This window comes from Taeniopygia guttata, chromosome 1, assembly GCF_048771995.1.
Source record: "Taeniopygia guttata chromosome 1, bTaeGut7.mat, whole genome shotgun sequence".
Classification (NCBI taxonomy): Eukaryota; Metazoa; Chordata; class Aves; order Passeriformes; family Estrildidae; genus Taeniopygia; species Taeniopygia guttata.
The window spans coordinates 14483628-14495127 of NC_133024.1; the positions used below are offsets into that span (position 1 = coordinate 14483628).

General features: G+C 49.7%; 1 protein-coding gene across 2 annotated transcripts in view; it reads right to left on the bottom strand.

Moving 5' to 3' along the window:
• The window catches only part of IGSF3 (immunoglobulin superfamily member 3), a 92348-nt gene extending 86591 nt beyond the window's left edge, over positions 1 to 5757 (bottom strand). The window contains exon 1 of one of the 2 annotated variants that reach the window (XM_030263413.4): positions 5262 to 5757. In XM_030263413.4, coding sequence (XP_030119273.4) covers positions 5262 to 5304 — 43 coding nt within the window. In that variant the 5' untranslated portion in view covers positions 5305 to 5757. The remainder of the gene's footprint in view (positions 1 to 5261) is intronic. The other variant, XM_002193985.7, reaches the window with a different exon arrangement.
• Between the last annotated feature and the right edge of the window lie 5743 nt (positions 5758 to 11500).

Consider the following 11500-nt stretch of genomic DNA (forward strand, 5'->3'; position numbering starts at 1 on the left):
CAGGCAGCCTCTGTCAGGGGCTGGTAAGATTTAAGAACTTGCCATGCTGTCCAGCCACCTGCCTCTGCAGTACCCCCTTCCCCTGGGATCCCACAAACATCTGCAGGACCACATGAAAAACAGATTTACTTTCATGGCACACAAACACACACCGAGTCCCTCTACATATTTACTGATTGATCTCAAGTTAGCTTTAAGATCAATCAAGTCCCTCCAACCGGTCCTCATGTCAGCATCCTGTCCTGCACCCTCCCCTGCCTGCCACACCAGGCAGGAACCAGGCTGGAACACTTCCTTTCAGGAGCATCCCTGCTTTTTGGTAGTTAAGTTTAAGTACTGTGCAGCAATGGTAGGAGTCCTGAGTGTCAACACCTTTCCCGTTCCAAGAAAGGCTTCCCATCACTTCACTGAGATGATCTGATTTTGTGCTCGTGTCCAATTACTTACTGAAATGTGACTTTAGCAACAGTCAGAAAGGCAAGACTTCCTCTTGTCTCATTGTCACTTGCTAATTAAACCTAACAAGAAAAAGCTTACTGACTTATATAATTTGAAACATGTTCCTCCTGATGGAGACAGGGTGAGCAACAGGTTAGAGCAGGACATGATGACATAGATGCACAGAGACACTCCAGACCCACCAAAGGCAGCTGCAGACCCAATTTCTTTGCCTTGCAATGTGATCAAACACAGCTTTGTCAGGAAAGGCTCCATTTTAGCCTCTCCATGGCTGATAAGAAACAGATGCTAAACGTCTCCTAATATTCTAACACAGAGAACTATTCCTTAAGAAGATTTTATATGACTAGGAAAGAAATACCAATATAAAAATGGAGACAAAACCCATTTAACAGGTTATCATTAAGAAGTATTTAGAAACTTCAAAGCCAGAGGCAAATCACAGTACAGTAGTTTTCCAGACACTGGTTGGAGGGCCTAAACACCCTTGATACCAGTAGACAAGTCAAATCATGAGCTGAGGAACCCTGGCAGCAGTAAGAAAACCCTATTGTGCTAGAAAATTTTCCCGTCTTTCAGGTGATTTCACTGGTGCTTTAAGTTCCTGGGCAGGAGGAATCCTGCAGCAATCCTGCAGATTGCTAACTGTTGGACAGTAAAGAGCACTGTTTGAGGTTACAGCACTCTGATTCACCCAAGGTAAACCAATGGAAACACCTCTGGCTTCAAACTAGATTGTATAACCTTTAAATCAATGACAGAACGCATGATCAGGTTTGTACGGATAAGAAAGAAACCAAGAAAGACCAAAAGAAAAAACTTCCAAATTTTTTTTTTTTTCAAAAAAGGCAATTTTCTGGTAAAGAAAAAACCAACTCAACAAGCCTCCCAACACCGAAGTGATGCTCTCCCTATGACCCTCTCTCTCCCACCCCCTTCCCTGCGGTCTGCAGCACTGTTTATTTTCCCTTTCACTTTATATAATGGGTCTGGTAGAAGTGTTCTAAGTACACATTCGATCTGCAATAAAAACTGCTTTAATAAAGACATCTAACTTGATGGAAGGTCAACTAAAAGACAACAATTCGCATAAACCAAAACCTCCTGTGTAAATAAACAGGATCTGCAGGAGCCTCAGGATGTCAGGCAGTCTGGCCAAGACTGCAGGGAGGGAGTCTGCCCATGAAGAATCACACTTGGGGACACGCAGGAGCGGAGCCTGCCAGCCCAGCCCCAATGGCTGTAGCAGCCTCCCACCTTAGGGACACCCAGAGAGCCACTGCATGAATGAGGCAATGGCCAGAGCCATCTGCAGAGCACGTTCCAGGAGATGTTCCCAAATAAAGCAGAGGCACAGCCCAGCCCAGCCCGCCCGGGATCAGTCCGGGTCTGGCACTGCACACACAGCGATCCCGGGGCAGCGAGGGCAGCGGAATTGGCTCGCGGAACGAAGCTCGCGGCGCGGGACTCGGGGCAGACGCAGATGGAGAAATCACGATCTTGGCCACTGCTGCTGACAATGCATCGAGGAGCAGATGAGGCGCCAGCAACATCCCCGGGCCTCGAGCTGTGGTAAACAAGAACACCCCCAAGCCCCCTGTGTGCAAACACCCACCACGCTGTTTTCTCCACGTGTTCCCCTCCAGCCCAGCAGTCCCCAGGTCGACTTGTGCGCCTGGGCAGGCAGCGGAAGAACAGGAGGGTGCAGGAGAAGAACTCTTGAGCGGCAGCCAAGTGCACACTGCTGCTTCCCAGCCAGCATCCCTTCCCCTCCGGGAGGCAGGCCTGGAAGATCACCCCTCCATTCTCCACGAGTCACCTCAGCATGGGTATTTCACTCCAACATGCCGTTTTACAAGCGAGCTGCTGCTTTCAAGACCTTACGCATGCTCTGCTCCCCTCTAGGAATCACAAATAAATCACCAATTACTATGCATGAATAGAGAGAGGAAGAGGGTAATGAGTCTATGTACATATATACATATGCAATGTTTGAACACAAAGAGCCGTAAATTGCATTCACAGGTGGTATTCTGGAGACTGCAAGAGACTCAAAAGCAGAACTATTCATAAACCAGTCACTGACATGAATGAGTTCAGCGTTCCCAGAAGCCTATTGTGTTTCCTATATATTACACTATAAATATGAGGAGTACCAGACTTTGCATCTCTCCCTGCAAAAAAAAAAGGAGGTAAATCTTGCAACTACACATAGGATTAGCACTGGCTGGCACAAGTATTAATGGTCTCATTGCTGCATGAGGATTATTTACAGCACTTGCTCTATTTTCCCATTTTGTACTTGTTGTGATGAAGTGCCACTTGTTTAAAGAACCCTGTAACAAACACTGCAGCAAGAAGGGGGAAAAAACAGCAGAGATCTACAAATGCTACACCCACATGCCAGATGTGGGTTTTCAGACCCTGGTTTCACAGTTACTTGGATTTTGGTGGTAGTTAATGCTTGATATATTATATTAAATCACCCACCATCTCTTTCCATAACCACAATTCCTCCTTCAGTTATTTTAATGAGTTTGCAGAAGGAGAAGGAAAGAATGAGTTGCATTTCTTTTTCTGAATATTTGACCCATAGTATCTTATCCCCATATTCTAGCATTAACATCACTTGTTTGGAAAGCAACAGTCCTTTTCTAGTAAGTCACATTTACGTTACAAAACATGCATTTTTACTCGACTAAATCAAATGATGTCTCAGATTTACAAGGGGCAACAGAAAGCACTTCTGTGTGACCTGTGGCTTTGAGGCACTGTCACACATCCCCAGCTTTATTAAAACTGGCAGCTGGGCAAACGGGGGACAACCAGCTTAAAGAAATCCAGGTGAAAAGACTGAAAAGTAACTCCAGGCACACACGTGGTACACATCCTACCCTTAAAAACAGCCTCACGTTCAGCACAGGGAGGCCAGCACGATGTTTTTACGAACTAAGTACATCCATGGGATTTGGGGACCACTGAAAAGCAAGCTATCCTCCAAAGCGACAGGTGACAGCTCGCAGCTCGTCCCCCGGGGAGGACCAAGGCAGGTTAGAGCCACTTTCAGGTCAAACGCAGAAAGCTGATTCCTGCAAGCAGGGGGTCGGGGCGGCCTCGGCAGCGGGCAGGACTCCGGGTGAGCACCAGCACGGGGTGTGGAGCGCAGGGCTGGCGGGTCTCAGCGGCGGGGAGCCCTGGGCAGGAGGAGAGATGCCCCGGGCAGGAGGAGGGATGCCCCGGGCAGGAGGAGGGATGCCCTCTGCTGCTCCTCCGCCGCAGCAGCTGGGCGTGCTCCGGAGGGAGCGCGCACCGACCCACAGACCCGAGCGCTCCATATTAGGAATCCCTAATCCAGAATGGTGCTATTGTTCTTCAACAGAGGAGATGGAGCGTGCGAAGCCAAGGCAGCAAGCGCCGTGCCCTTCGCCTACACCCATCTCGCGGGCTACGACAGCCTCCCTGCACTCACGGAGCAAAGGCACCCTGGATAAACTTAGCTCGGAGATGGCTTTTTTTTTCCGGGGAACCTAAGGAAGCAAGCTAGTGGTTAGGGGAAGTTTGAACCATCTCCAAAACCATTTCAAAGAGTTCGCTCTCTCTCTTTGCTAAAGACAGACAGAGCACACCAAACCCCCCCTCCACCCCAAATTACAGACGTGAAGCATGACTGCAATTCTAGTAGAGATCTTGTTTCCAAATTGGCAGATCAGGTATGTATGTGACAATTCTCAAGACAGTAAAACTGCCAGCCCTGCCGCTTCTTCCCTCAATAGCATTAATGCCAGCAGAAAATCATACCAATGAAAAGGCAAATCAAAACAGCTCCGAAGCTGCTCTGCACATACACAAGCAGAAAGCAGCGTGAGGACGCCCTGCTGTATTTCCCACAAATGTTCCTATCAAGTCATCAGTACTTAAGCACCGCACATCGGTCTGCAGAAAGAAGCGTAGAGGCGTTTTAACTGTCTTGTATTTCTGTTTTTCCCAAATTTGTAGGAAGGAATCTGGCATTCCCGCAGCACCTCTCACCCAGCACTAGGATCCCGAAGGACTTTACAGAAGTGCATACAGTCATCCCTGGGGCAGGCACTTGTGGGACGGGACAAAACCACACATTTAACGGTTCACGGGGTGCAAAACGCCGGCAGAGAGAAGGGACTACAGGAGGACTTTGAGAGGCAGCACAAAGCAATCACATTGCATTTCACGGCAGCAAGGACTGCCTTCCCTCCACATTTCAACGCGCTCTTCCAGAGCCAAGCAGAGCACTTTGTTTCTGCAGCCTACCTTACCCCAGGCATTTTCTCCGCTTTCATTGTGCAAGCTCAGCACAGACCCGTGTAACTCCCTACCCTTACTGTTCCCCTCCGAGACACCCCCCCGACCCCAGCAGCAGCCCCTGGACGGCCGCTCGCCTTCCCAAGTTGCAGCCGGAGCCCGCCCGGAGCCGGAGCTGCCCGTCCCCAGCCCCGGCCGGAGCCCGCGCCGCGCCCCGGGGCACGGCGAGGAATGGTCACCGGGGTGCTGCGGCTGGAGATGAAGCCCTGATTTATTTTCCACATATATATATGTACATACACACATATTTACAGGGCTTTTTTTTCTTTTTTTTTCCGCCACTCCCCCCTCCGACCGCAGGCAGTGACAACTCCTGGGGACAGCCGCTCGGCACTGTCAAGGGGCGATCCTCCGGCACGCCTTGCGAGGGACTGCGCCCACCGGGGGTCCCGTCCCGCCACACCAGGAGACCACTGTCCTGTCCCGTCCCGTCCCGCCCTTCCCCGCCGGCGACGGGCACTTACCGAGGAGCAGCAGGGAGGCGAGCTGCGGCCGCAGGGTCCGCATGGCTACCGGGGCGCGGGGCGGCGGCCGCCCTTACCTCCCGCCGCGGGGCGCCGCGGGGCGCCGGCTCCCGGGGCAGGCGTCGCGCCGGGCCCGGCGGCACAAAGGGAAGGCGGCGGGGCCGGCACGGGGAGGCGCCAAGGCAGGCGGGGGCATCGCCCCCGCAGCGGGGCGGCCGCCGCGCCTCCCCTCCGCGCCGCCGGCTCCCGCGGGAGAGGCAGGAGAGCGAGAAGAAAACGTCTCCTCCAACGGGCGGAAAAAAAAAAAAAAAAAAAAAAAAGCGCACGGGGAAGGTGCGGGAGAGAGGAGGCGGGGGGCAGGCACGAGCGACAACAAAAAGACCCCACCCCGCAAAGTTACAGAAATAAGCGGGGCACCGCGGCCGCCAGCCTGCCCGGCCCGCCGCCCTCACCTGCCCGCCCGCTCAGCGCTGCCGCCGCCGGGCGCCCGGCGCTTCCTCCGCGCCGCCGGACCCCGCCCCCGGCCCGCCCCGGCCCGCCTCTGCCCCGGCCCGGCGAGCGGCGCTGCTGGGACGGCGCTGCGGGGCGCGGTGGCTTCGCGAAGCTTGTGGCGTGGGGTAGGGGTCGTGAAGGAGCTGCAGGGATAAACCGGGTTCCTTTGTTTTAAGGGGAAAAAATAATTTATAAAGAAAATTAAAAAAAGAAGGTCCTCGGGCGCTCATCGGAAAACCGGCGTCTTGGGACATGGTATAAATGCTCCCTTTTGTTTCCATGAAAACCAGAAATAGCGGCCGGGCTTTCCAAGTTGCGATCAACTCGTGGCCGTCCCGCTGCGATGCGCTGTTGGCGAGACCCGAATCCAGGGCTGGCATTAATGCCGGGTTGCCAGATGTGAGCCCGCCCCGTGTGCGGGCACTGCTGCACTTGGGATGCTGCCCAGTCAATCAACAGTGTGTCCGTGGCAGAAGTGCATTGAAAGTACATCCACGAAACACTGAAATGCATAAATATGGCAACACTAGGCACTGGGGCTGAGGCTGTTTGTAAATAAAACAAGAATGAGAAAGCCCTTCTCAAGGGTGCAGACTTTCAATTTTCCTTCCAAATGAAACTCCTAGTTGCTTGTTTGCTTACAAAAATAAGACAGAGGCCAGAAGTGACAGTAATAGCAGAATGAGGTAACCCTCCTAGTGCTCCCATCCTGCAAGGATCCTCTACAGGAGACCCTTCTGCCTACATACAGTGTCCCCAGTGAAGTGTTGGTGATGCAAATGTAGGAATCCAACCCTTTTATGCCACAGAGGCAGAAAGCAGCACAAACCCAAACTGTCTAATAAAAGATGCCAAGTCCTTAGAAGCTGTACCCAGCAGAAGTCAGGAGCTGTCTGGATTACCATATGGACTTGCTTCCCAACGTGGCTGTCATGGCAGATGCGTTGGTAGCCAGCTCCTAGTGACCCAGCAAATTCTGTTTCTGCAGGCTAATAATGTTAAGCGTGCTGTTTTCAGAGTGGGAGGTTTAATTGGAAGCTTTTCCACGCTCTCTGAGCAGAGGAACCAAAGAACAGAATAACCAGAGATCTGGGAGAGAAAGGGTTAGTGTTGTACTTGCACTGAAAATAAAGCTCACGCTTTGGCCCTCAAGCTTTAATTGCATCGAGACTGCCTTCAAGTGAGACTTGGAAAAGGAACAGAGGTGTTGATAAGAGTTCATGGAAAATACCAGTCTATTTGTCTTTTCTCTTAAATGATTTGAGGACTGAAATGTCATCCACTGTAATATTGCTCAGCTTACCCAATATTTGTCACATTTGTCCTATTGTAAGTCATTGTGGACAAGTCTGTGAGTATTCGGAGCAAGAATGGTGGAGCTATTTGAAGTAAACATCCAATATCTTTAAACTGGTGCAGGATAAAGATCATTTGCTCATGCAGGATAAAGATAATTTACTCTTTTGCTTCAAAAGATGTATAACTAAAGAAATAAATAATAGCAAAAGAAAAAAGGCAAATTAAGAAATACAGGGCACAGGCAGGATAAACTCAATAAAACAGGAAGTATTAAAGCTTCGTGATACACAAGATAGTTTTTCTAGATGGCAAGGGATATAGACCTTGAATTCATGACATTCCTATGTAGACACATTATTTCCATCCTCAAATGAAGAGACAGGATGAAAAAACCCTGGCATGATTCAGGTGATTTCCCGGACAGGTCAGGGACAAGCCTGATGTCTTGGCTCTGAATACATTGCTTTTGCCAGTGGAGCCTGTTGGAAGATAATTCAAGATGATTTTATGTGAATTCTTGCTATTTTCCAGGCACTATGTGACTTTATAGCATACAAGCCTAACAGAAGCATAAAAATGCCCTGCAAAAATGTTATCAGAGATTCACTAAACTCACATCGTCTTCTCAGAGCTCTTGCAGAGTATTGCATTAATGCATAGTAACAATAAAAATATAAAAAGACCATGAAAATGGCATTATAGTATTATAAGATTAATCCAATTCCAGTCAAATTAGATTATAATAAGAACTGTGTGTGCTGAAGACTATTAATGGGAACCTGTGTTTCAAGAGCTTCATCACCTTTGCACGTGCTCTCCTCCCTGACCCCAATAATAAAAATAGCTTGGTGTTCACGAGAGAGCCCCTCTTCAGAGAACTTCACAAACACCTTCTGGTCTTTTGGGGAAAACATTGGCCTCACTTCTGCATCAGTGGAGAAACCGAGGCTCGGGCTGGGCAGCTTTTTCTAGCGCAGGGAGGCAGGCAGCCCTCCCTCGGGGTTTCAGGCCCACGTGGTGGGCTCTGGCTCCCTGTGGACGTCTGTCTGTCCATGTGGTTCACTCACGCGGCCGAATGGAAATGAGTATCACAGTCACCTCAAAGACAAAACCCTTTCAAGCACAAGGTTACCATGAAGCAGCTTTCCAGGAAGACAGATCTGGGCTGCCTTGTTCTCCCAGCACAACTGAGTCATTCAGGGGCGCCGTCCTCAGCAGCAGCCGGATCATTTTGGTCGGGCCACGCGGTTGCTCTTTGGCGGCGGGGCAGCTGAAAGAGCTGGAGGCAGACAGGCGTGACTCAAGCCATGCTGATGATACACTCATTAGGTCACAACCCACACCAGCATCTTTCTCAGTGCTCAATCACTGCCAGCAGTGTGCTGGGACTTGCTTCCCCATGGCTTGCCTTGGCAGGCAGGACTTGAGACTGCGCAGCGGGAGAAGGGGAAATGATCCCACGATCCCACGTGGTGCCATTTGCTGGGCTGCTCAGTGCTCATACCAAGTCGCAGGCACTTCCCGGGTGTGAGAAATGGATTTGTAAAGGATTCTCAAAACCTGGCTGAAAACTCACACAGTCTTGTACATTTGTATGCAAACACTGAGATAAGATGTGCTGACTTAGGAAGGCCACAGAATAGAGATGACATTGTTAAGAGAGAGATTGAACTAGAAACAAGTTGCATACGATGGCCTTGCAAAAAGACCAGATATTTTAGAGAATTAGAACTGTGAAAGATGCATTGTAGCAAGACCACGTGGGGTAAAAATATTTGTGGATTTGTGTTAGAAGTATTAGCAGCATTGTGTGGCAAAAGCTAATAGGCTGAAAAACATTTATCAGGTATTGTAATCAGGAAATAGATTGGTTTCTGATAGAATGGCATTAAGTTTTACACCTCATATGTCTCACCCTTCAATGAGACTGATATTGGAATAAAATATTTTAAAATGCCTCTCAGTTGCCCCATCTCTAAAGCTGGGATTTTCCAATACCCATGCTCCTGCCTTTCCTAGCAGAATCACAACCAAGGAGTGCCTGAGTGAGATGTGAGACTGGGCGGCTGCTGGGTGGCCAAGGGCCATCAGGGTAGATGCATCCCAAACTCTGGATTGCCAGAGGCTGCTGTAGTACAACAGCTGTGACAAGAGCTGTGTCCTTTGCCCGAGGGAAGCAGAGTGACATCAACATCCAGACTGTGAACATGCTGCTTGCCCAATGAGCACAGGCTTCCCGTGGCCCACAGATGAACGGTGAAGTTAAACTATTGTCTGGCCCTCAGAGAAAAGAGGTTTGGCTGAAATGCAACTTGTGTACGTTATGAAGTAACAATGCTGGTCCTTTTTCAGGACAAAACACTGCACACCCTCAAGTTTGGACCCAATTGGGATTTACTCCACTCCTCTGATTAGCAGGTAGGAGAGGGAATAAGGCACAAAACAGATTTACAATCCTTAGATTTCAGAGCAGGCAGTAACCTGGGTGCTAATGGTAACAAACTATAGCAAAAAGAGGGACTGGACTCAACAGAGCAAGGCAGCCCCTGTCTTGCTTTCAGCAAGGCAAGAGACTCCTGGCTCCTCTGTAAATCAGCAGAAATTATTTTCTTCCTGTAGGGCAGGCAGAGATTGTGGGGGGAAAAGAGGAGGGGGAGATCTAACTGCAGTTGCAGGACTGACTCTGTCCCTGAGGGCAGTGACTTGGGCCAGAGCTGGAGAACAGAAAAAACTGTATGGCTCAAAGGCAGGAGGCTGTATCCACATCCCCTTCCTCTCAGAGGCCACCTGAGCATTTCAGATTGAGCAATCAGGGCCAAACCATCCAGAAACAAAAAGCACTTAAAAAAAATTGTCCTATGTGATTTGCCCAAGATCACTCAACACAATCCACAGAACTCAGGGTCTCAAGTCTGAAGATGTGCTTGGGGGAACATCACAATCAGGTCAAAGCTCCTCTGCCACATTGTGAAAGAGAGAGGAGATACACCTAGAGCTCTGATCTGAAATGGGGGGGAACGGCCAGAACCATTAATTTTGACAGAATCATTGCCTAAAACATTTTCTCCAGACCTTATTTACACTGTGAAGTTTTGAACATCAGTTTCACCCAGAGGAAAAAGAAGATATTTATATTTAATGGCCAACATTTAAGCTCCTTTAAAATGAGCTGAGAGGTTGCAGTTGGAACAGAAAGAAAACCCTAACTGCCCTGGCACAAAGCAGCACTGCTGCCATTGCAGGGAAGCTGGCATCTAATGAGACTGAGGTTTTGGGTTTAACTCAGCCCAGATTACACCCTAGGACCCATATGCCAATCTGCGGATGGCATCAAGGCAGTTCCCAAGAAGCCCCATGGATTTGAAGGAATTCCCATTTGTGTGCCCTGGGAAGATGGATGAGAAGAGGGAGAAGGAGAGAGAATGAGAAAAAAACCAAAAACCCTGTGTAAAGATAGATCGACACATTTCCAGATTTTCAGGACATCTGTCAGCAAGCCCCAGAGTGTATGGCAGCTAATCCCTTTGCAGATTTTCTTTTAACTGTTGCTTGACAGAAGAGTATGCCAATTTTTTTCATAAATGTACCCACGTCTGATGTTGCACTCAGCCTGAGGTTATGATCTATCTGCGAGGAAAAACATTATACTACCACCTTGGGAAATAACATCAGGGAAACATCTCTCCGAGAAACATGCAGCGGCTCCAAGCTTTGGAGCATGTGCAGAGTGAAGGATGTTTCCTGAAGATGAAGAAGGCCAGAGACAAGGTGGCTACCTGACTACATGCCTGCAGTTCTCCAACACTCCTGCTGGCTGCTGGATCCCTCCTGGGCTGAGCCAAGGCAGTGCAGGGGAGAGGGCTGGTGCTGCCCAGCTGGGCTGATGGTCAGCTCTGGTTTCAAACCCCTGCTTGGACAGCTGCAGGAGTCCTCCCACACATCCCCTCCAGACACAGCCAGAGCATTAGTGCAGCTTGGGAGCACTCTGTGAGAGCAGAAAGCTACAATAAGGCAAAGCTTTGCTTGTTCCTGATTTAACTCTCAGATGCTGTGTTCTGCAGCGTTCAGCTGTTGCATCCTTCCTCTCTGAGGACAGGCAGACAGCAGCCCATAAGGCTGTTCTTCTGTGCTGCACTGCTAAAACATCTTGGTCCTGACATGGGTATGCACAAATTACAGGGGCAGAGCCCTTCAGGGCCAAAGGCTGGGCTCATTAGGCACAGATGGCAGAGGCAAGGCCCCAGGTACTCCTTGGCAAGCTGCTGTAAGCTCTGCTCCATGGCCAGCCAGACCTGCAGCTGCTGCTGGGACCTTCCAAACTTCTGTAGGCTCTGCCTGGAGTACACGCAGGAATGAGCACACTGCTTTTGTTTGCGAATCCTGATACCTACCAACATCAAGCTTAGTTTTGTGCTGTTTTGCCAGTTAATTGAGACCTCCCTATGCTT